This window comes from Microtus ochrogaster, unplaced genomic scaffold (genome assembly GCF_000317375.1).
Source record: "Microtus ochrogaster isolate Prairie Vole_2 unplaced genomic scaffold, MicOch1.0 UNK2, whole genome shotgun sequence".
Lineage (NCBI taxonomy): Eukaryota > Metazoa > Chordata > Mammalia > Rodentia > Cricetidae > Microtus > Microtus ochrogaster.
Genome location: NW_004949100.1, coordinates 18375844 through 18401562, shown reverse-complemented (window position 1 = coordinate 18401562; position 25719 = coordinate 18375844). Strand labels below are relative to the sequence as shown.

Below are 25719 nucleotides of genomic sequence, written 5' to 3'. Positions count from 1 at the left end.
GAGAGAGAGAGAGAGAGAGAGAGAGAGAGAGAGAGAGAGAGATCCTTCTGGAATGTGTACAGAAGAAGAAACGAGACCAATTCCAGAGAAGAGGACCTCTTATGCCCATTGTAGCAGAGAACAAACAGAGGTTATGAAATTTAAGAGCTATTATCTGATAGAAGGTGTGACTAACTCCAAGGATGTCACCACCCACCTGCTGATAAACACTTTCACAAAATAACCATTTGGTTACACAGGAAAGTATACCCTATATAATTATGGTTTTTTTTTTCATAAAAAACTCTAAAACAGCTTCATACACCATTTTGTTAAGTTCTTCCTATGCAATTAAAAGAAAACAATTAAAAAAAAAAAAGAAAGGATATTTCAAGTCACAAAGAAACCAGCATCTCTTTGTTAGGAAATGTCCTTCTTAATAAATAAGAGATGTGGAGGAATTTACTTACAGCTAAGCTACAGGGATCCAGGAACACAAATAAGAAATACAAATTGCAGAAGTCATAAGGACAGATTATTGACTTACTAGCCAAGTCAAGGAACATATAAATGTAATAAAGTAACTAAAATTTAAAATCCATTTTTAAGGCCTGCTAGTCAGTGAGTAAAGGTATCTACCACCAATCCTACAGTCTGAGACTGATACTTAGGACCTACATGGAAGAAGTCAAGAAACCTACTCCTACAAATTGTCTTTGGCCTCTACATGTATGTCATTAAATGTCTACACACATATACACAAAATAAATCCACTAGACTGCATATATTAAAAATATTTTCAATAACAGCAAGTCTAAATTGTACTTTAACCTTAAAGCATCACATTGGTTTAAAACATCTAAGAGTGTAGTGGCATTTCATTTGTATTTTAACAAATAAAGCTTGCCTGAAAATCACAAAAGTAAAGCAGCCACATTGGCTAGCCTCACAGATCAGGCAGCAAGGATACACACGTTTAATCCCAGTAGCCACACTAGCTTGCCATAGAAACCAGGTGGTAGTGGGTTAATCCTTTAATCCCGGAACTAGAGAGGATTATAAAATGGAAGAGACAGCTCTGAGGCTCATTATCATTCTGAGGTTTCCTGGAGGCAGGATAACCATTTTTGGACTGAGGTCGAGGTAAGAGCCAGTGGTTGGCTGTTTTACTTTTCTGGGCTTCAGGTTGAATCCGAATATCTGTCTCTGAGTTTTTATTAATTGTGCTTCAAAAGAGCACTCTGATGATTCCATCGGATTATATTGTGAATAACAATTATAAGGGAAATGATGGTATCGCCCCCTCAAACTGATTCCTATAGACCCCTTCAACATCACATGAGCCCCATCCAAAAAGGCAGGAAATTGTTAACTTTCTAGAGCTGAAAAGGAGCCTCCTGAGACTGCAGCTTCATTATGGCCCACAACATTCTGTGCAAAGCTAAGGAAGAATCTCTGAGACAGAATTTTCCTCCATGCATTAAGATGATCCAGTGTTAGATAATCCAAATCAAACCTCAATGAGAAAATAGACCTCTGAGGAAAGATGATTTTAAAAAGACGCTTCAGCAAGAGGAGAGACTAAAGCCATGTCACTGTGTGACTTTCCTTTCAGGTTCACTTCTCCCTGTTTGCTGACTCACAAAGTTGAGTGTATGTCTGACTCTCAACTAGAAAGGAAATGCCCACTGTTGTTACTGGAAGCAGCTTCCAAGAATCTGGTTTAAAAGGCTGTAGATCTGTGATATTTAATAATGATTGCCAACTTGATAGGATCTAGACTCACCTTCAAGACAAACCTCTCGCAAGCCTGCTACATATTTTCTACATTAGGTTAACTGGTATGGGAAGAAGAATCTCTGAATGTGAATCGCATCACTTAATGGGCTTTGTGTGCTACAGGTGAGTTCCAGACCGCATAAAAAGAAGAAAGCAAGCCGAGCAATGGCATTCATTGCTCTCTGCTTGACCTTGGATACACTGGGACCAGTAACCTCTTGCTCCTGCCACCATACATTCTCAGCTATAATGGGTTATATCCCCTCAAACTATAAGCCAAAATAAATTCTTTCTTAAGTTGCTTCTTGTTAGCTATTTTGTGACAGTCACAGGAAAAGTGGCTGGTATAATGAATCAAATCCTGAAGGAGAAAAGGGCAAGGCTAAGATCTGGGCTCAGGGATAATGAGAACATTATGGTGTCTGCTCTGTCTCCTGAAAGGTGTGAGGAGAAGGACTCACAGGAAGTCCTCCAAAACCCCAGCCAGTCTCAGTACCCTGGACAAAGGAAACAAGAAGAACTGTTTAAACATGTAAGACTGGAAAGGATGGGTATTACCTGAGATATAACGTGAAACCCCACATAAATTCTAAAAGAGCACATGCAATTAAAAACTTTGAGGACAAAACAGTAATATGATAAATAGGATGCTACAAAACAGATCTTCCTTTTATCTTCATGAGTCTATGAATGAAATTTACCAGCTGTGATGCATTAGAAACCTATTAAAGCACTTGATTAAGTGCCCCACAAAATCTTAATTAAAATGTTCTTGATGGAGTTTTTCCAGTCAAATGAATTAAAAACTAGAGGAGAGGCTGTGAAAGGGAAATGATGAAAAGGAAAAAATAAATAAACCTCACTCATGCCAAGGTATTTGACCAGATAATGAGGGTCGGTTTACACAGAGATGTCATGATGTCTTCCTAATGTGAGTCTGTAATGTTCACAAGACCTTAACAGACTTGCTGATCACACTGGACATACAGACCGTGTCATGAATTCCAATTGAGTGTCAGAAATACAAATGACTACAAAGACAAACCTCACAGGAAAAGACCTAGCCTCTAGGTGTGCACTATGCTGCAGAGATAACTGACTTTCTTTCTGTCACTACCAACTGACTTTCTGAGTACCAAAAGGTGGCCAAAAGCTAGGAAGTGACAGCTTACAATGTCAGAGAATTAGAAAAATGACTTTGGGGATAGATCCCAAGGTGACCTTAATATAGTATCAAAGCAAAAAATAAATTAAGCAGCAAAACTATAACCCAGAAGTACAAAATGAAATAGACATAATGAAATCTAGGAGGGATAGCTGGACTAAGTTCTCCCACAAAGAGTACTGATTTCAATCTTTTGATAGCATGGACTGTGGTGCACTGAGAAAAATATGCTGTGATTTGCAATACTGTCTTGGGGAAAAGGCTTCTGCCTAGGTAAGCATCAGACAACCTATCATTCATGAATAAGAAAGTTGGGAGACCTACAAATGACACAGGACAAAGAAGTAAAGTCATTGATCCTGAACTACATTTAGTGGTCCTTGATGGAACAGCTAGCCCAAATCTATACAGGACTCAGATTCATAGAAGTTAAGTTGTCTTTGGAACTGGGTACAGCAAATTGATAACTTGCTCCTTCAGTGATACAGAGTCTTTATTGTCTGTGCCCTTCTCTGCTCTAAAAGTTTATAGTTTATTCACTGTATAACCTTCCTTCTACTGACAGCTCTAAAGCATTCAACTATAGACACTAAATGATTTAAGACCAGCTTTACACAGCACTAAATTAACAGATCACTACTGTTAGTAAATGACTCATTAGGAACTTCTTATATTTATAGCCTCAAGCACATCATACTAAGAGACATTTCTCCACGAGAATTTCAGAAAGCACTGGAAATAATAAACACCTTTGCATGATAGATAGTGCTTGAGGAAAAGGCACCAGTGTCTCCCTCAGCAAGAGTTTACTAAAAGCTCAGTAATACAGCAAAATGTTGGGCAACTCTGGCTCATTTGTCTCTATTTCCTACAAACATCTCTTTCTAAAATAATCACCGTGGGTGACTGACTGGCTCGTAAATCTACTCAGTCCCCACTCCTCCAACTGGGTTGGAAGATAGACCTTTATGGCTTCTAACAATTTATCTACTTTATTACTTTCCTGTAATAGACTTTTGAAGTTTTTATTTTCATTTAGTTCTATAAGCTGAGGCTCTTTATTAATGATAGAAGGCACAATGAATTTACCTATGGAAAAACACATCTGTGTTTCTTTAGAAACAAAAGGATTAAGAACCTAGGCTTTGGTGGAAAAATACCAGTTCTATTTGTTACCATCTGTATTAACTCTACGTACAAATTTTGTTTTGTTGTCTTGTGTTTTAAGGCAGTGTATCCATACATAATCCAGGCTGGCTATAAACTCATAGCAATCCTCCTGCCTCCCAAGTTCTGGGATTACAGCCATGTACCCTCATACTAGGCTTAAATATATTTTCTTAGGTCAAGAATACAATTTCATCATCTATAAAATGTGAATACCATCACATAGTTGCTGAGAAAATTACCTAGGATAAAACATACAAAGCAAAATGGTAAAAACATGTTGCACAAGTACAAGATTACAGTTGCCTTCATCAATATTTTCAGGCAAACAAATTATTTTACTGAGTGTGCAACACTTAAAAGGAACAGAGAGGTTAGGCTGCTGACTGGCTCAACCTGGTCTTCATATACTGTACCATGAATTCTTGTAGCAATACTGTGGAACACATGGCAGTTGTGGTGCACATCTGATTGTCAGTCACCCAGATAAATTTATTCTGATATAGGTGTTCCTGTTTGGTCACTACAAGAAAAAAAATCTATGAACCACATGTGAACAGGAAAAAAAAAAAAAGAAAAAAAATGCTGTTCAACTCTCTATAGGAGCCAGTGAATAATTTCATTTTGTTTTGAGATAGAACCTCCATATGTAGCCCAAATTCACATAAAAGTTGTGATCCACCTGCTTGAGCCTCTCAAGTGCTGGGAAAGAAGATGTGCAGCAGCACACTCAGAATACTCTGTCTCACTCTGAAAATAAATAGTATCCTGAAAAATGATGAGAAAATTCTGTCATCTGCTTCCACCTCTGTTAGTTTGATACATTTGGTTGATATTAATAAGGGAACAATGGTAAATTAAATAAAATCCATGCTATGAAGTGCATATTTTGTGTTAATAATCAATGTGTTATGAATAACAGTGTGAAACGACATGAAGACACCAGTGTCGTATCATACAAGATAGCTTCAATGCTCCTCAAGCCCTCTGTGCCTTGATCTTCATTCCTCCACCTCTAATCTCTGTCAACTCCTAACTTTTCTACTTCCCCCATGTATATTACATCTATGTAAGTCTCTCTTAGGGTCCTCATTGTTGTCTAAGTTCTCTGGGATTGTGATTTGTGAGCTGGTTTTCTTTGCTTTATGTTTAAAAAGCACTTATGAGTGAGTACATGTGATAATTATCTTTCTGGGTCTGGGTTACTTCATTCAAAATATTTTCTAGTTCCATCCATTTGCCTGCAAAATTCAACATGTCGTTATTTTTTTCTGCTGTGTAGTACTCCATTGTGTAAATGTACCACACTTTCCTTATACATTCTTCAGTTGAGGGGCATTTAGGATGTTTCCAGGTTCTAGCTATGACAAACCATGCTGCTATGAACATAGTTGAGCACATGTCTTTTGTGGCACAATTAAGCATCCTTTGGATATATACCCAAAAGTGGTATTACTGGGTCTTGAGGAAGGTTATTTCCTAATTTTCTGAGAAATCGCCACACTGACATCCAAAGGAGCTGTACCAGCTTGAATTCCCACCAGAAATGCAGGAGTGTTCCCTTTACCTCACAACCTCTCCAGCATAAGTTGGCAACAGTGTTTTTGATCTTGGCCATTCTTACAGGTGTAAGATGAAATCTCAGAGTTGTTTTGATTTGCATTTCTCTGATGACTAAGGATGTTGAGCATTTCCTTAAAGTGTCTTTCAGCCATTTTAGATCCCTCTGTTGAGAGTTCTCTGTTTAGGTACTCTATTTCTTTTTATTGGATTATTTGTTCTTTTGATGACCAATTTCTTGAGTTCTTAGTATATTTTAGAGATCAGGCCTATATCTGATGTGGGGTTAGTGAAGATCTTTTCCCATTCTGTAGGCTGTCGTTTTGTCTTGTTGATGGTGTCCTTTGCTTTACAGAAGTTTTTCGGTTTCGGGAGGGCCCATTTATTAATTGTTTCTCTTAGTGTCTGCTGCTACGGTAATTGAAATAGAATTACACCACTTTCCCTTTCCTTTCCTCCCAATAACTCTCCCTTCCATATCCCCTCTTGCAAGTTGATAGTTTCTTTTTCTTTATTGTTGTTAAATATGTGTGTGTACAATGTGTGTGTGTGTGTGTGTGTGTGTGTGTGTGTGTGTGTGTGTGTGTGTGTGTAAACAGAGACAGGCTTAGCTCTGAAATCTATGGCTCAGGGAACAGGGGTAGTAAGAACCCAATTAGGGAGTCTGCTGTGAAACATCTCTCCTAGAGATGCCTACATAAACAATCCAGAACAATAGCTATACCAATGTACATGTTAATGCAGAAGGGGAAATTTTTCACAGGGCCTCACTCCTAGAGAAAGGACTGCAGGCAAATAATGACTGCTGGAAGAAGGAAAATGAGCTACCATAGGAATTTGATTTTATCAGATTTTGAGGACTATCTCTTCATATTCTTGCATACATTATTATTCATTTGCAATTTTGATCCAACTATTCTTTAGTGAATGTAGGAAGAATTCTTAGTTTTCAGTATGTTCGTTCTTTTCTGAGATAAGCTTGATAGCTTCTGAGTGTCTTATAACCTAAAACCGGATCTGTACATTCCTGATTTTCAGTTTCCCTTCCTTATTTTCTCATTTCTTCTTGGCATGGAATTAATTTTTCTTTTCTAAATGCTCATTTTTTTTCACTTTAAAGAATGATTCTTTTTCCTAAGTATTTGACACCAATTTCCTCATAAGTACCACTTCCATTGCACCCTACAGATTTTAATTCTGCCTCCTTTCTTCATATCTATAATCTGACAGTCCTTTAACCTGTTTCTGCTTAGAGTTAGAAATCCATCCCAATCCTACCAATCTACCCTAAACATTTTTGCTAGATTCACATTTCTAAAATCTCCTATTGATTAGGCATAGGTAATCAAATTAATTTCACTTTCTTTAGCGTGGAGTCAACAAACCTTTATGCTCTTCTAAATGCATCTTTTGCTTTTTCTTCCATGAGTTCCCAGAACAATGCGCCCATAAGAGAACATTTAATAGGTATGGCAAAGTTCCTATATGCAGTATGCAGTACAGAAGCTGCTTGATGTGGGATTCCCCTCTGTACGCTGTGAATATGTTCTATGATCATTGGTTAATAAAGAAGCTACTTTGACCGGTGGCAGGGCAGAATAAAGGTAGGTGGGGAAACTAAAAGAAGGTGGAGTCAAGGAGACACCATTTAGCTGCTGAAGGAGACAAGCACTGGACAGAACCTTGCCAGTAGGCCCCAACCTCGTCATTAACACAGATTAATAGAAATGGGTTAATTTAAGATATAAGAGCTAGCTAGAAACACGCATAAGCTAATAGACCAAGCAGTGTTTTAATTAATACGGTTTCTGTACAATTATTTCAGGTCAGGGCAGCTGGGAAACAAACAAGCTTTCATATACAGCTGTTCATCTTAAAATGTTCCTAGTAAGGTAGAACAGAATTTTAAATTTAATCTTCACTTTTTTAAATTAACAGGTCTCATGTATATACTCACAACCTTGTTGGACAGGGCATCCCTCTACAGAGGGATTGTCACCATTCTGAGGCTAGTAAGTAAAATTTGTAGACTAACTCAATGCTACTGTGTGCACATTTGTCTAATAGCCCATAGTATTCTAACATAATAAGAAAATAAGCAAGATTCTGTAACAATCAATAAGGAAGAAATTGAGTTGTTCAGAGAAAGTACAGGTTATGCCCTAAGATCCTCCATAAAAATCAGTAAAACCAGCTGTTTTGAGAAAGAAAAACCTCCAATTAAAAAATTATTCTAGTAAGCTCTTTGATAGCAGGGACTGTGTGTTGCTACAGTTTTGTCTCAGCTACAGTTCATAGCAAAGTGCTCAGTACACAAAATAATTTGTACATTTGTTGAATAAAAGAAAGAAAGAATGAAACAGAACAGAGAAGTGATATACAAGTCTATCCCTAGTAACTAAGTGTACCTAAGTTCACATCTTGAATTAGAAAAAAAAACAGATTAAGAGGTAAATTTCAATACTAAAATTATTAGCTCATATCATTTCTCAACTTTTAAAACAGTAACACTTAAAAAAATCAGTGATAATAATTTCCAAACTCTTTAACTCAAAGAAAGCTTTTAAATTCTAGTTAAGCTTAAAATTAGTTAACTAATGGGTAATGTTCATATTTGCAATATTAAAAAATTAAGTAGGGACCAATAAGATGTTTCAGTAGATCCAAACTGTTTGTTGCCCAAGCCCGGTAACCTGAGTCTGATATCCAGAACCCATGTATATGTAAAAGTATAGAACTGACTTTACAAATGTGTCTTCTGACCACTACACCAACCTTACACACAAATGATAAAAACTAAGGGAAACAAAACTTAACAAGCATAGAATTCACTTATTGTCACCATATACCATCACATGTGCGAAACTTCTGGGAAAACAACTACTGTCTACTCTGTAAGAATGAGAATTTGTAAAGTAGCATATTAGTATCATTCTGAAAACACAAAAACCTCATGGATCTTTCCCAGAAAGGAGGGCATTCTAGAGTTGCTAGCTCTGTTTTAGACTGGAATGCAAAGGAGACCAGCACTGATATCAGAGTGCCTATCATCAGCAAAGCAGAAACCAACCAACTAACCCATGGTTTTTCAAGCCATTCTAAGCACATCACAAAACAGTCTCTTGCATTTGACTTTTAATATTGCTCATTGTCACGGTCTCTTTTTTATAACATGTATACTTAAACCTAAAGGTTTTCTCTTGTAAAGTTTCTGATTATGCAAGTAGGATATTGAATATAACTAGAAATGAAGCTCTAACTTAGACCTCATAAAGGCAGCAAAGTATCTAACAGTGTCTGACACAATAGTCTAAGTGCCCAATAAATGCCTTCACAGGCATTTATTTTCCAAATTTACTAACTTAAAAAGAACAGAAGGGTACATGCTCTTATAAAGAATTGTAGCAGAAATAGCGATTCACACCTGAAGTCTCAATACTAGTAAGTGAGCCTTAGGCAAAACTGTCACAATTTTAGAGCCAAGGTAACTGGGTAGGAACTAAAATGTGAACATCTACATCACATCCAGCTGTGAATTACAATTACTTTCTCTGCTTCCATTAACATGGAATACCATTTCATTTTGATTTGGGTTGTAGTAGTAAGTCAGTTATATGGGACTTGATGCTTTGCCATATTATATGAGTTCCTGGCCTGAGCTAAAGTATCAAGAATTCATGTGGTTTTGTGATCTTGAACTGAAATAGAAAAATATAGCCAAGAGAAATTAAATTTGCTATTATATAGCTAACTCAATTGATTGCTAATTAGTTCAATTATCTATAAGGAAACATAATTATTCATAGGTAACATAATTTGATCACTGAAGCAGCGAAAACAGCTTTACTGAAAGTGGTCAGAGACCTTCATACCTTTTAAGGAACTAGGATCTCTTTCCTTGTAAATGACTTAAATCATCCCTGTTTACTCAAGAAAAATAAAATCTACCAGAATACTGAAAAGATACAATAGCAGTAGGATAAAAAACTTTATTTTCTCAACTCTTTTTATATTTTTATTTTTTAAAATATGCAGATATGTGCACACAGGAATGCAGGTGCCCACAGAATCCAGAAGAGTGAGGAACAAGAAAGGGCAGTGGGAAGGGGTGAATAAAAAAACAATCTCCTAATGAAAGCTTTCTGTGTGCAAATTCACTGCTAAGGTGGCCTGCTTATCTCTATTTACAGGTATTAAGTATTTGAAGGAGTAACAACTATTACTTTACCAAACACAAAAGAGTTAATATGGATTGAGTGGGTATCCTAAAGCAGTGGTTCTTAATCTATGGGTTGCGACCCCTTGAATAACCCTTTCAAATGAGTCACATATCAGATATCCTGCATATCATATACTTATATTACAATTTATAACAGTAGCAAAATTACAGTTATAAAGTAGCAAAGAAATAATTTTATGTTGGGCTCACCACAACATGAGGAACTGTATTAAAAGGTCACAGCATTAGGCTCAGAACCACTCTTCTAGAACATACACTGGCACATGAGCTAGAGCTTCACCTGTGCAAAGTCCAAATGTACTGAACTTCTACCTCATAGACAATGAAAATGGGGACCCAGTTCATTCACAATAACACACCCAAGTATGGTGAGTCTAGTGCCTGCATACAATTCCTTACCTGACCTATAACGTTCATCTCGAGAGCCTGAGGATCTTCGGCGGTGGTATCGAGAGGCTGAGGAAGGAGTGACAGGTGCCCTTCGCTCTTGAGGCAAAGCTTGGTCCACTCCTGGATACAAGATAAAACAGCAGAATGAGGGTGAGGCTGTTCTCAGTAGCTACACTAAGGAAACTTAGTTACAATAAATATTTACTCATTACATTCCTATCACCTATTAGACCAGGTAGTGTTGAAAAACCTGGAGGTCACTCTGCAGATCAACAGGAAGGTGAGACATAAGCAAGGCTGAGCCCTAGAGAAGTTCTTCTCATTGTGGGCAGGCTACAGGCAAGTGATTTTCTTATTATAGTGTCCACCAAAGCATGAAATCTAAGACATAGGATTAAATTATGATTTTTTTTATTTTGTAGAATGAACAGAAAGACCATAAGCGCCCTGAGAAACTTTAAAATTACTATTATCAATAAAGCCAACTTTAAAATAAACCTTATAAACTATTTGTATTTGATAACTGGGAAGTTATCCATTTGTAGCTTCAACTTTAGCTTTTGACATTCCCAATTTCTAACTCTAGAAACTTGCTCCATTTAATGCTAAGTAGATGAAGATGTATTTTATGAATTATCAAAAATGTTACCTTAGATTCAAAGACAAACCTGACCCTTATATCAACTACTCAGACTATTAGACTGACATAACAGCGCCAAAGGACACACTGTAGATGAAACTAAGTAGCATGGGAAAGAGTCCATCTTTACAGTTCTGACATAAATTGCTCCCACTGAGTACTAATGACAATTGTTGCTTCTTTAGAAAAAAAAACAGTGATAACTATAAGACATAAAACATAAGCTACCAAAAAAAGTCTGAATTTAAGTAACAATTTGCTCTCAGATGAGCCTAGTTTAATATTCCTTATCATATGTCAAACTTATGAAGCCAAGTAGTTCTGCATTGGGCTGACATTTACATTTGGGTTTACAGCCCTGATTTATTTATTTTTATTAATTTTTTTCAAGTCCAATCATAGTTTCCCCTCCCTCTCTACCCTCCTCCCAGTTCCTTCCCCAACCTCTGCTACCCTGGCCATCCACTCTTCTTCCTTTCTCTTCAGAAAAGAGCAGGCCTCCTGATGTGGGAGAATCTTCTGTTTTGAGTTGATTTCATTGGTTAATAAAGAAACTGACTTGACCCTTTGATAGGACAGAAAATTAGGTAGGTGGAGTAAACAGAACAGAATGCTGGGAAGAAGTGAAGCAATTGCCATGCCTCTCCTCTCTGGTCAGACGCAATGGAGCCAGCCGCCAGGTCAGACATGCTGAATCTTTCCAGGTAAGACACCACCTCGTGGTGCTACACAGATTATTAGAAATGGGTTAAGCAAGATATGAGAGTTAGCCAAGAAGAGGCTAGATATAATGGGTCAGGCAATGTTTATATGAATACAGTTTGTGTGTTGTTATTTCGGGTGTAAAGCTAACCATGCGGGAGCTGGGCAGGAGGAAGAATAGGCCTGCTCGCCTGCCCACTACAACCTCCCATATATATCAGCCAGTCATGTTACAGTAAAACTAAGCACTTCTGTCCTACAAGCCTGGACAAGGCAACCCAGTAGGAAAAAAGGGTTCCAAAAGCAGGCAAGAGTCAGAGACAGCCTCTGCTCCCACTGTTAGGATCCGACAAGAAAATCAAGCTACAAAACTGTAACATATAAGCAGAGGGCCTAAGTCAGTCCCATGCAGGCTTCCTGATTGTTGGTTTGGTCTCTGTGAGACCTTGAGGCCAGGTTAGTTGATTCTGTGGCTCCTAAAATTCTGCCATCCCTGTCTTCTGCAAAATTCCCCAAGCTCTACCTAATGTTTGACTGTTGGCCCACATCTGTTTCAATCAGTCACTGGGTAAAGGCTCACTAACGACAATTGATATCCCTGACTCTTAGACAACATGTAGGCTTTTCTCTACCACTCACCATAGTTTCTACTACTTACATGATCAGGATTATGTTGAGATGATAAAAAAAAAACCATAAAGTCATCAGGATGTGATTAATATATCCCCATATAATTTGCTTTTTAGTAACTGAGTTTAATATTTATACCTTTCTATTAATTGTCATGCTTTCAATGTACCTATTTGCTGATACTTTCAGAATATTCCAACTGAAAAACAAAAGAAACCCTTCCCATACTATCTTTTTCTACCCCTAGTCATACACTCACAATCTAGTAATTATTTTTCAGTTCATTTTTTGTTTGTTTACTTGGAGCCCCTCCTCCTCTAACCTGGGTCACTAGACCTGTCATGCCATTTAGGATCCCTTTCATCCTGAACTTGCTTTGGTTTTGCAGAATTTTAGGTCACTTGTTCTTTGAATTCATCCATGTCTTTCTTCTCCTCATATTTTAAAGAAGTATCTTTAGAAGATACTTAAAGATTCTTTAGAAAAGATAAAAGAGAAATAACACATAGCGGTCTTAGGTATCCCCAAGGGTTGTCTTTCTACTGTAACAGGGATAGGCCCTGAATATTCTAGGTGAAAAAAAATATTCTAGTATAAAAAATATGTTTATACTTCTTGTCTTTTATTTTCATTATTTCCCCAAAGTTCATCATTATGATACTATAATTGTTACACTGTCTCTTCTGTGACAACTCCTATAATTTCCTCTTAAGGAGCTGATAGCCAGTTCGCTTCTTGTGACAGAACACTATGGATCTCTTTCAGATAGATCTTTTATTTGGGTTGATTGAGACCTTGAGTGCCCTGGCCATAGAGAAAATGCCTCACTCTGTGGCTGAGACTGTTTTCAGGACAGTGTAGCTGCTCTGACATAGTACCTTTGACTCCAGGATTTGTCTGATTCTGTCCACAACTAGAACCTTGTTAACATTAATTCCTCAGAGAGTATACATATCCTTAAGGACTGAACAGAGGTATCCACCATTTCCTGTAGGTTGTTTCTTTCAGTGACCTGCTGAGTGATACTTAGCATCTGGATGAATAAATCTGGCTTTCCCTTTGCTAAGTGACTCCGCTACTTTACACACCATTACCGCTTGTCATTGTTGTTCACATTCTCTCACATTCTGACTGGCATTTGGGAACAGAGTTAAACACACTTCCAAGTTGCCAGGTTCACCAGCTGTAAATCTCTGTACTCTTAATACTGTCTTTTTGTCTAGTTCATGAACATAATCTCCTCAGAACTACTCTCGCCCTTTACCTTTTTCTCAGGATCCATAGTATACAGAACCACGAATACTGTCTAGTTTATTGATAAGCCTTCTATGACTGCCATCAGTAAGGCAATTTTGCACACTTGTTCTCATGAATTCAAATCAGTCTACTACAGATGTTTAAAAAGAGAAATTAATACAACTATGCAAAAAAGTTCCAACAGGTTGTCAATAACAAAATATAGTTTAAAATAGTCAAGATTTTAGTCAAGATTTCATTCATTGTATTTTATCTGACCTTATTTCAACCAAGATTTGAAAAAAAATCAACAATTGAGTATGTAACTTTCTATAGAACTGAACTTGTCACCATAACGGCACTTGTATGCTCATTCTCTTTCTCCAGCATAAGGCAACTGAGCAATCCAACAACATAAATACGAATAACTAGCAAACTTACAGTTTGGTGTTCACCACTAAGGAGAACTCAACACTCACTGAAGTAGTTTAGGGAACCATGACTGAAGACCAATTTTCAAAAAGCCACACAAAGACCAGCATTCTCAAAACAGCAAGTGTAGTAAGAGTTAAAAGGCTAATGTGTATAATCAGAGACTGCCTGTTCATTTCCCGGCAGCCCAGACCCAAATAATCACACAGAAACTATACTAACTAAAACACTGTTTGCCCAATGACTTAGGTGTATTGATAGCTAGCTCTTACATCTTAAATTAACCCATTTTTATTAATCTGTGTATCTCCATAAGGCTGTGGTTTACCAGTAAGGTTCTGGCGTCCTTCTTCTTTGGCAGTTACATGGCGTCTCTCTGACTCTGCCTTCTTTCTCCCTGCATTCAGATTAGTTTTCCTGCCTAACACTATTCTGCCCTGCCATAGGCCAAAGCAGCTTTTTTTTTTATTAACCAATAGTAATAAGACATATCCACAGCATAGAGAGGGGAATCCCACATCAAATGTAAGCACTGGGAAAGAAGGCATAATGAAACATAAAGGGTAACTATCCCCAATGTGTAACAGTCAGGCGTATGAAACCATTGATTCTCATTTGCTTTAAAAAAAAGTGTCTATCCTGAATCCTTTCTTCTACAATATTTATAAGGCAATTACATGCAAGCCATATGACAAGCACAAGTCAGCTCCAGGGCCCATAAGCATGAAGAGGCAGAACCACACAGATGAGACAGAAAAGCATAAGTAATAGTTTAGCAGCCTTAGATCTCACTCTTCTAACTATACACTTAGCAACCTAGGTCTCTCACTTGTATGGACTATGTGCTCACACCCTCTTCTAATACTATAAGTAGCAACTTAAGATCCCCAGCTTCACTGAGCTATATTCATACCCCTCTCTGGTACAATGGAATAATTTCTCTTTAATGATCATGAAACTTGGACAAGTTCCATTAAAATACATTTCCAGTATAGGAAAGGCTGGGGTCTGAAACTGTTTTTGTTTACCTATTTAATAAAGCAAACTATGTCTTCAAAGTTAACTTTCCAGTAGAACCCCATATTTATGATCTTATATGCTTATGCATAATTGGATGTGCATATTATTTAAATCAGATGTTGTCTGATTACGGTGAAGTAATAGTTTAGTCCCAGCACTCAGGAGGCAGAGGTAGGTGGATTTCTGTGAGTTCAAGAAAACCTGATCTACACGTAGTAAACTCCAGGCCAGTTAGGTCTACATGGTGAGACTGTGTGTGTCTGACTGTCAGCCTGTTCCCTTGTATCAGATGCATCATGAGAAGGGACATACACTGTCAGGAGCCAATTTCCTCCTAAAATCATTACAGGAGCCATCACCGTGGGGAATCTACAGATCTGTCAGGAGCCAATTTCCTCCTAAAATCATTGCAGGAACCATCACCCTGGGGAGTCTGCAGAGAACCCCACACCCCTAATTGTGTTAGGAATCATTCTATTGACAGAGCCTACCCCACACCCAAATTGGCTGTTAATGGAGAGCTATGTTAGCGGAACTCACCCCACATTCCAAACTATCTAGAGAACTAGGTATGTCAACTCCTAGTTGTGACTTCCTGGCCTACGTGACCAACACGAACCACGTGACCAACGCGAACCACGCAGCAAGAGCACAGGCCCCTGTGCCCACCCCCCAACTCCTTACCCTATATAAGCTGTACCCCATCTCTAATAAATGGAGGCTTTGACAAGAACCCCGCTTAGCCTCCTTCCTCTTTCCTAGCTCATTTATCTTCCAGATAGTGCCTCTCTGTGACCCTGGAATAACTGACTGCAGGGTGGGTTACAACCCCTAGACTGAGTAACCCACCCAAAAGTGGTCTACAATACACAGTAAGCAAAGACTTAGATAATCCAATTTGTTGATCAAAACAGAAAACCATCCATCACGCCCCAAGTAATCAAACTCTTCTTTTCCTTAAACAGCACAAAAGGAGACCTAAACAAAACCAGGTTCTTGAACAGTTTCTTACTATCTTGCAATGTGTTTCTTTCCTATGTATATGATTTCTTTGTTGTTGAAGAGTTACCTAGCTACTCTTCAGTCTTTGTGGGCTTTTATTTCATCCTTGAATAAAAGATTAAAAACCTGGATATTCCAGGCCCTGATATCTGTGACCTTGGGCAAATTCCTTTAGCTTTCCTAGGCCTGGCTTTCCATCTGTATTTGAAAACTAACAACAGGTAACACTTCATATCACTGGCTTAAGGACTTTATTAAAAACAGGAGATGAGTTCTGTTATTTCTGTCATTTTGTTGATGAGGTAATACAGACACAGTAGTGAAACTTAAACACTGTATCACTCTTAGATCTAAGTTTTCTCTTAATTCAGAATTGCCTTTGTGTTTGTATTAGGGCCCCCCTCCCTTGAAAACTGTTCAAGAACCTGGTTTTGTTTAGGTCTCCTTTTGCGCTGTTTAAGGAAAAGAAGAGTTTGATTACTTGGGGCGTGATGGATGGTTTTCTGTTTTGATCAACAAATTGGATTATCCCAGTTGCTCACAGATATCTCTCCTCTAAGCACAAAGGATTCTGGACACCTAACTTTATGGCCTTCATGACCACAAAAGCAAGCACCAAACTCATCCATCTCGAACAGAAGACACCTCCAACTGTAGCCCACCCTCCTCTTCCAGCTGATTTTCTAAGTCAAACAGAAATTGTGATTCTTTCAAAATTTTGCCTTGTCTCACTAATTTCACTTCTATAAATGCCTCACCTATCCATCAGATTTGGAAATATGAAGACAGAGGTGAGAAAAACAGGAACATCATTAATTTCTTGTCAATTACTTATTATCACTAAAGGATTCCCAAACAAAAATTTGTTATAGTGGCTATACCTAACCAATCCAACAACTGCAGATGAATAAACACTGCAGTGTCTTTCATGAGCACTGTGCTCAGGCAGACATTAGACACCACAATAATCCTAATATTACCACTAAGAATAAGACACAGGTGGGTCACCCATCTGTCTCTCTAACTTGAGACTCAATAAGTTAGAGGGCACAAGAAGAGAAGGAAAGCCTCAAGTTATTAAAAAGAATATATTATGGGAGGGGGGATTTCTAAATTTATATTATAAAAGAAATATACTAGAAATCTTTGTCTTCAAATACAATTTAAAATGTCATATATATGAGGAATATTTTAAAAAAAATATTTGTGATCCAGAAAAGAAGACTTTGATCCAAACTGGTCTGAAAAGTTTGGACACTGAATTCCTTGAATGAATTACTCTGCCTCTATATCTAGGATTTCACATGTGTCATAGAAAGCTTCAGTGGACAAAAATTCTCAAGTGCTCCCAGGGCATCCACTGGAACTCACCTCTCCTGGCTTCTTCCCTGGCACTGAAAATAAGCTCTTTGCTGGAGCTCAAAAGCTATCATAGATTGTGAGGCAGGTGGAGTCTGTCTGAGATACTCTGTAAAATTGCTGGAGAATTTTTCCTATTTCCAGACTTGCCAAAAATGTTTCTGAATCAAGTCCCACTGTCTTCTAGCATCTCATTATAGCCTCTGGATCACACCCCAACCCCTGTTTGTACAGTAAGTGTAATTAAGGACTTGCTCAGGGAGTAAAAAGTACTTATATGATTAGGTAAGGCATTCTCTATATTTGCTTTGCAGTAACACAGATGAGGTCACTACAAAACAGAAAATCGAGACTTCTTTCTGAACACCTTAGTATTTACCCTACCATGCAAACCTAATTCTTTCATCATTGTTATTTCCATCTCAACTTTTATTAACACAGAGCTATTATGTAATACCATAAATTTTGTTTTATAATTATAGTATATTGATAAGGGAATTCATGAACTAGCAAAGCATGAATAATCTAAAACCTGTGACATTTTGACACTTGCATTAAACTGCTATCCTGTATTATTTGTTTGTTTGTTTTGTTTGTGGTGCTTATAACTAAATCCAATGCCTCAGCATGCTATGTAAGCAATCTACCCCTCAACCATGTCCCCAGTCCCAGTCTGGTTTTGTTCTACACTACTGGGTAAAACACAAGTTCACTGTCAGGCTTAGAGTTGTTGCATACTATTTTATGACTCATCAAGAAACCATGATCCAGTCCTAATTGGCAGCATCTTTACCTTTAAGTGACTAAACTCTTAAAAGTCTGAATCCCAGCCGCTGGATGGTCATGGGTTTAGTGATGCTCTCTTTTTGCTACTGATTCTTGACAAGAAACCTAATTCATTAAATGTCATTAAAAATAATAGGAAATTCAGCCATTCAAACCAATAGACATGAATAGAATACATCACAGACAACAGAGAGCAACCTGTGCATGACTCATCAACAACAGAGCTCACTTAGAACACAGGAGACTTGCCTTTTACTGATGAATGTCCTTTCCTCTCACCATTGAAACTGGAAAGAATGCATACTAAGTCCCAGACCAGAAATGACAGCTGAGTGCCTCTCTTCCCCTTTTGGGTACAGACCTGTGTGTTCCTCAGACTGTGTTGAAGAAGGTCACAAGTGCCATCAAACACAGCATAATTCATTGTCCAGAGAGCAATTGTATTTCTGTCATGAGGTTAAATAAATAAAGCATAACTGAGACAGAATAAAACATGACTCAAGTGTGCACTGAGGAAGCTCAGCAGTCATCCACACAGAAACTGAACCTAACAGTAACAGGCTCAGGCAAGCAGCCAGCCAGTTTTATTTTCTGGATAAAATATACAAGTGTCAACTGACTTTATCCTCAAAATAAAGACCAAAATTTTAATTTTCCATGCACCCAAGGTACAAAATTCACCAACCTGAAAACTTTGCCAATCATGGACAACTTTTTCAATCATAATCTAGCAGAGTATCTGCAGCTGGATTTCAGATAAAGCCACCTTCATATTGGCCATACAAAACAATGAGCTGAGTCACTTCATGTAAAGGCATTCAGATCAGAGCAACTATCTTCAGAGATAACATCAGATACTGGGATTTGCAAACTGAATTATATAAAATAAGTAGAAATCAATGAACTAAAATGAGTTATTGTCTAGAATCATGTAATCTTTTGTCATTTCTTTTACTGATTAGCACTAACTAATGTGGCCAATTGACATTTAGATTCATCCAAATCAGAAATAAAAATAGAACTGTCACCACAGATAAGGGAAGCCTGGTGCAGAAGGCTTGTGCAAAAAAGCACCGTGCACACCTGAGCAATGAATGCTTTTGGTACTAACCTTGGCTACAACAGTTGTTGGGAATTCTCTCTTACTGCTCTAAGAACTTGCTGATCCTCACTAGTATGATAGAAAAATAGTGGGCACAGGAGCGGGAGGAACCAGCCAAAGCCTTGTTCTATCTCTTCCTATTATGTGCAAAGTCTTGCCTGCAAGTGGGTTGTGCTTACTGTGTGCAGGGGATGAGAGATCCTCACAATTCATATCCTACTTCTGTGAGACAGAATACCAAACTACAACTGCCTAGAAATATTACACAAATAGATCATAATAAGACTGGAATCTAGGGCTGTCCTAACCAGAAGGACCAAGTGAAAAGGCCTTCAACAAGTAGCATTTGCACTGAACACTAAACAAAACCTAGTACAGGCAAAATACACATTCCCAAGAGTCCTAACAGGGAAAACAGCATGGCCATCTGGGGAAGCCAAAATCAGCTCATAACTGCAGAAGGTACCATAGCTAGACATGATTGTTAGACTCAGTCTCTACTCCTATGGTCTGCAGTAGTAACAGGGAGGGCCCATAAATTCTCACTAACAATAGACACTTTGAACACTAGGGAATAGCAGAAAATACAAGAAATTTTCCAATTGGCTTTTGTTAGTCCAATTCACACTATGTCTCAAACTAACTCAGCCACAACCTTGTAGGTAAGCATGAATCCACTTGGCTGTGAAAGACAAAAGCAGATGAGCTTCAAACACTGATTCTGCAGAAAGAGCTCCATGCAAAGAAACATTTCATGACTGCCATGACATAAGCAATACCTAGCCAATAAAAACATTATAAGAAAGGGAGTGGGTATTTAGATTGGGGATAGTTTACTATTTACAGTAACATTGAAATTTGGCTACCTTTTGTTACCAGGTAAATCTTCTAAAAGTAGCAAAGTCTCTATACAGTCTACAACATGTTATAAAAACTCCTCTGAGAACTGTGCTAGGTAGCTGACCTCTATTTTGATCTGGTTTAGTGGACAACAAAGAATCATTTTGAAACCCGCACTTTCTTACTAAAACCTATAAGAGGGTGTGTCAAACAAGTCCCCTTAAGAAGCACCTTCTCTTATAAAATAATTTTCAACCTATTATTTATCCTCTTTGATTCTATCTTCATAACTTCTAGTATACTCTTCCCTATCTGAATAGAGGTGGGCACTCAGCATTGTGCTGAACAAAGAGAAGCCATCTTTCCCAGCAGGTGCATCACTACCATTCCTCTCACTGTGTTATGCCCTGAGTAGCAGTGAAAATCCTTCAGATAAAACTGTGTCTTGCGTATTCTCATCAGGAAGGAACCACAGCCTGGCAACTCTGCATCCAGTATCCTAACTTCATCTTATGGAGCTCTAATTCATAAATATGTGTCCCAAGCACCTCAGAAATACTTAAATACTTTCTCAGGAAATCTTAATTTTTATCTGGTAAAGAAAATAGGTACATTCAACTACAAGCTCCATACATAACCTACTGTGGCAGAATGTCTTCCCAGATAGACTGGTCAAGAAAGAGTTCCCAGCTTTAGAAACACCTGCTTCCCTCACTATTCCTAAGTCCTGACGATGAATGAACATTCATACATCGGCAACTTTTCAGAAGGAGATTATCTAAAAAATGTTTTTGCTAGGAAGGGTAGAAGTTTGAATGAGAATGGTTCATATATTTGAACGCTTATTTACCAGAAGCATAATCTAGAACATGCACTGTTTGGGAAGGATTAGGAGGTGTGACCTTGTTGGAGAAGGTGTGTCATTGGGAGTGGGCTTTGAGGTTTCAAAATCTCATGCCAGGCTCCCCTTCTTCCTCTACTCCCTCTCTGCCTGCAGATCAGGATGTAAATAAAGCTTTAAGTTACTGTTGTAGCACCATGCTAGTCTGCTTCCCGCCATGACGATCATGGACTCTCCAAACTGTAACCAAGTCTCCAATTAGGTATTCTCTTGGCGGACCAAACCTCTGGCACCTTCAGTGTCAGCCCTATGCATGGGGAAAGACTTTCAAAACTGTCCTCTGCCCAAGAGCTGGACTCTGTCAGGGTTCCAGGGCTCACCGAAACGAAAGTAAAACAGAGGCCGATTCCCCGCTGCACTGGCTGCCCGCTCCCGGGCCGCAGCTTCTCTGATGTCGCACACCCCGATGTGGGTGGAGCGGAACGGTCTCCTCGGCACGCCTTCACCGGGCTGCAGTCTACACCGAACCACGGCAGCTCCATTCGCTGCTGTAACAAGTTGAAAAAAAACTAATTAATTCAGACTTTAGTTTTTTTTAAATTTGTTACAGCGCTGAGCAGAGCTGCCGACCCCATGCAGAAACAGCACACACCAAAGGCTCCACTAGGTGCAGAAACCCTCTGCCCCCAGCCAGACCCGATGAAGGCTACAGAATATCCCAGACAAGCCAGTAACTGCTCCTTTTTCACTTTTATTTGATATGGCAAATCAATATCCAACAGAATCGTCAAATTAACCAAGTAGCCTTCCTCAAGGACAGGGCAGACACACACAGACATCAACAAGTGACCGACCTTTCTGGCAGTCACACAAGGGGAGGCAAAGATGGAGAAATACCTTCCCCCAACAACTTTTACCAGTCTATTTCCTTTTTCTTCTTCCAAATAAAACCATGTCTTGCCAGACCACAAGAAATCAGTCCCTCAGCTAATACACATAGGACCATTTTTACACCAGCTTCCTTAAAAATCGCATGAAAAGTCTTAACGAGCAGAACTACAAGCACAGCAAACTCCCTCTACTACTGCTATCAAGGTCAGTAGCCACAGCACTTTTTTGTTTCTGTCATATCAATTCTATAACACTGGGGGTGTCATATCCTGGAGGGAATGGAAATGGGGCTTGCACACAAGCACTTCAAGCTTCTTAGGTTTTGTTCCATCCACAGAAACTGCACTTTGAGGTTTTACCTTTAACATGTTTGTTACTAGCCTTTTACCTTGAGTAGGGATATTGCTTGCATTCGCTTTGAGCAGTTTCTAAAGCCTAGCAAATAATCAAGGTTGCCCTTTAAGCAATGAGAGCTGACACTGGGAATCCATCCATGCTGGAATGCCAATGTAGCTCCATTTTCTTTTTCTTAAAATCTGTACAATCTATCTCAAGTACAGAAATTCTCCAAAGCCACACATGATGTGATAGTGGCAGGAAGTATACCTTGTACTTTGCAAGTATAAGTAATGCATATTTTACCACCATCTCTAAAAACACCAGACTTCTACAATCATATCCTCTGAGTCAGGCTACACAACACTTTCTAATTATCTCAAATCTTGTATTAATTTAAACCATAATCAATAGCAATAATTAACTCATCAAGTCAAAAATCATGTTTAAACCAGAAATGCCTATTTTTTTTAATTACAGCATTTCAAGGACACCAATGTATTATTGATCTCCATCTATAGATGAAATAACTACTAAGTTATATTAGATATGTTTATAGAAAAGTTACATGTGCCTTCAATATTCACAAAATCTATGAGTGATTATACAAAGAAGCAAGTTGTGGAGAATGCAGGTGTCAAGTGTGTACTCTTCAGGCAAATTCCAGAGTGAGAGAAAAGCCTCTTTCAAATGTGGGTATTAACTTTTAAAACTAGACAATTTATACTATTCGAATTGTACGTACTTGGAGGCTGAGGAAGGTAAGCTCCAATTAATTTTGACCTCTTCTTTTCATATCCCTTTTGTGTAATGTCACCTGTAAGAGAAGGGAAAAAAAGAAAGCATTCAGGATAATTTCAATGGATACAGTTGGTCATTTAATGGAGTATGATAAAAATATTCCGACACTTGTAAGTACCTTTGTTTGCTTTATAATAAGAGATTTATAAAGGAACCATTGTGTACCATTTACTTTAACTTTTTCCTTTAAGCCCCCAAAAAGAAAATCATAGGCATTCGTGTTATATGAAAACTCGTTTGCTCAACAAATGCTCATTTCCGGCCCCTTCATCCCAAGAGTCCAAAATTATGTCTCTGTGATTTTATTCACATCTGCAGGCATAGGAAACCTGCTCAATCTTCAGGGGCTCTTATTAATTTAATCAACAATGGACTGGACAACTGTCTGGGCCAGAAAGTTGGCATCACCATGACAAACAGGCATTGCCTTTCATTAATGAAGGTTTTTTGTTTTTGTTTTATTTCCCCTAATCGGGCACGTAAGTCACAAGGACTTGAAACTGCTAAGATGATGAAGGAGGAGATGGAAGTGGAGGTGGAGCAGGAGAAGGAGGAGGAGGAGGAAGAGGAAGAGGAGGAGGAGGAAGAGGAGGAGGAGAAGGAAGAAGAAGAAGAAGAAGAAGAAGAAGAAGAAGAAGAAGAAGAAGAAGAAGAAGAAGGAAAAGAAAGAAAGAAAGAAAGAAAGAAAGAAAGAAAGAAAGAAAGAAAGAAAGAAAGAAGATAAATCCAAGCAAAAGAAGATGGGACCCACGGAGATTTAGAAGACATTCATTGTTTAAATAAGAATTCAAATGATAAAGCCAAAGATTTATACACAGAAGTCAAAGAAAGTCAGACCTTTCCCGAAGGGTTAGGTCACTAAGGATAAGGGCAAAATAACACTTATTAATATATAATAGTCTTTCCTAACTGTAAGCTCCAAAATATAATGCAGATTTTATCCTTCATTTTTAAAAAGAAAAAACACGTATGTGCACACATGTAGATATGTGTACAAGTATACAAGCTCACATACACGTGTGCACATACACACACAAACACACTCACACATATGAACCACAGCTTTGTACTTAAATTGGGGGGATTATAAAGCTAATTTTGCCCTTTAATTTTTTGAAGATATTTTAGATTTTTATTCCTTGCATTCTGACATACTCTTCAAAGAGAAAAAAGATTTGTGCTTCTATGAAAACAAAACAAACCAACTAATAATTATTATTATGCCTGATCAAGTTGGTAAATTAGCTTATTCTAGTGATACGTGATTATTATGGTCATGTGACCCTACAGATCTGAAAGCTAATTCTATTACTCAAAGCTGTTCTACACATCTCTGCTGAGGTTAAAAAATAATGTACGACCAGTATTTAAATGTGAGCCATAAGATAGTAGAGAAATATGGAGTACACATTCCCTTATCAACTAGCAAGCATATTTTATGCTAAATGTATTTTATTACACCACTATGAATGAAAGGGTCTGTATAAATGTTCCACAAAGATTAAGCCAGCATCATATACAGCTATACTTTGCAACACTCAACCATCAGCTATATATCAATCACTGAGGCTGCTGCATTACTCTTATAACCGCATGCCCCCTGCAAATCTCAGCTCCTCACTACCACAACCACTATAGGCATGTTGGCATAGTCTAGAATATTCTTTCGATTGGCCAGGAAAATAAGGGAATAGGGTAATGTATTACAGGCTGGCTGTGAAATTTGCTTTTGCCCTCTTTCTATAATTGTCTGTACCTGTAGCACAACAAGATGGAGAAAAACGTCTGGCTTTGAAGAAATAAAATAGTTTGTAAACAAAATAAAATCTTCAGAGCCTAGTTCTATGATGTTTAAAGCCAGAGTCTAGGACCAGTAATAAGAGAGGCCTGATTTACTGGTCCACTTCAACGTTCCTGACAGTAAAAAGGAACGGGGTGGAACACTGGCACCCATTCTGGCTAACCTAAACATTTCATCCCACTCACAGAAAAGGTAGAGCTTTCGGTACTAGAAAGCAAAACAGAAACAACCTCCCATCCCATACACATAGCTTCTTGAGAAATCCCCCAAACAGCAGATTAAGAGTGCTGCCGAAACAGTTGCTTTACTGCCTGGCTCCTTATAGGATATTGTAACCCTGACTAACAAGTAAGAGCTTTTATGAACGGTAATCATGCTTTAAACACAACGTTACGGAGTTTCTGACCCCGCGGCGCCAGCCCGGGACAGGGAACTCAGGGGTTCCTCAGCCCCCTATCTTTCTTGGGCTCTCTGCAGGGCCTCTACTCCCTGCATACTGCCTCTTTCTTCCTATCCCACCCAGCTTGCATCCAGAACCCTCTCCACTTCGGCCCCCCCTGCCCTCTCTGGGCACATAACATCCCCCAGCTCAGCCTATCTGGGCGCTGGGACCAAATACTAAGGGCAACCAAGCGGGAGGGAGTTCCTTTGTTTCTGTAGCCTGCCTGCACCAAGCAAGGTAGGCGCTTTGTTTACGAGCTACCCAACCAGTACGGAGACCTGATCTCAGCGCCAGGAGAGCCAGCATTGGGGAGAGCCATCATTGGGCATGGAGATCTGATCTAGGCACCAGGAGAGCCATCACTGGAGAGAGCCATCACTGGGAAGGTACATCAGTAGGCAAGGAGACCTGATCCTGTAAAAAAAGATCCATAGGGGAGCATTTGGAGGAAGAGATGGGCAGGCGCCAATGCAAGAATTCACCCAACAATCTGAAAAGCAACATGAAGCCACCAGAAACCAGCGACCTCACAACGGGAGGACATGAACACCTTAATCAAGAAGAAGTAGAAAAGATGG

General features: G+C 38.6%; 1 protein-coding gene across 4 annotated transcripts in view; it reads right to left on the bottom strand.

Annotated features, from left to right (window-relative positions):
• Positions 1 to 25719, bottom strand: part of Dip2c (disco interacting protein 2 homolog C) — a 348427-nt gene that overhangs the window by 134625 nt on the left and 188083 nt on the right. For 2 of the 4 annotated variants that reach the window (XM_026788415.1, XM_026788416.1), the window contains exons 2-4: positions 22843 to 22914; positions 21251 to 21418; positions 10290 to 10400 (exon numbers count right to left, since the gene is read on the bottom strand). In XM_026788415.1, the coding sequence (XP_026644216.1) occupies positions 10290 to 10400; positions 21251 to 21418; positions 22843 to 22914 (351 nt within the window). The remainder of the gene's footprint in view (positions 1 to 10289; positions 10401 to 21250; positions 21419 to 22842; positions 22915 to 25719) is intronic. The other 2 variants (XM_026788417.1, XM_026788418.1) reach the window with 1 other exon arrangement.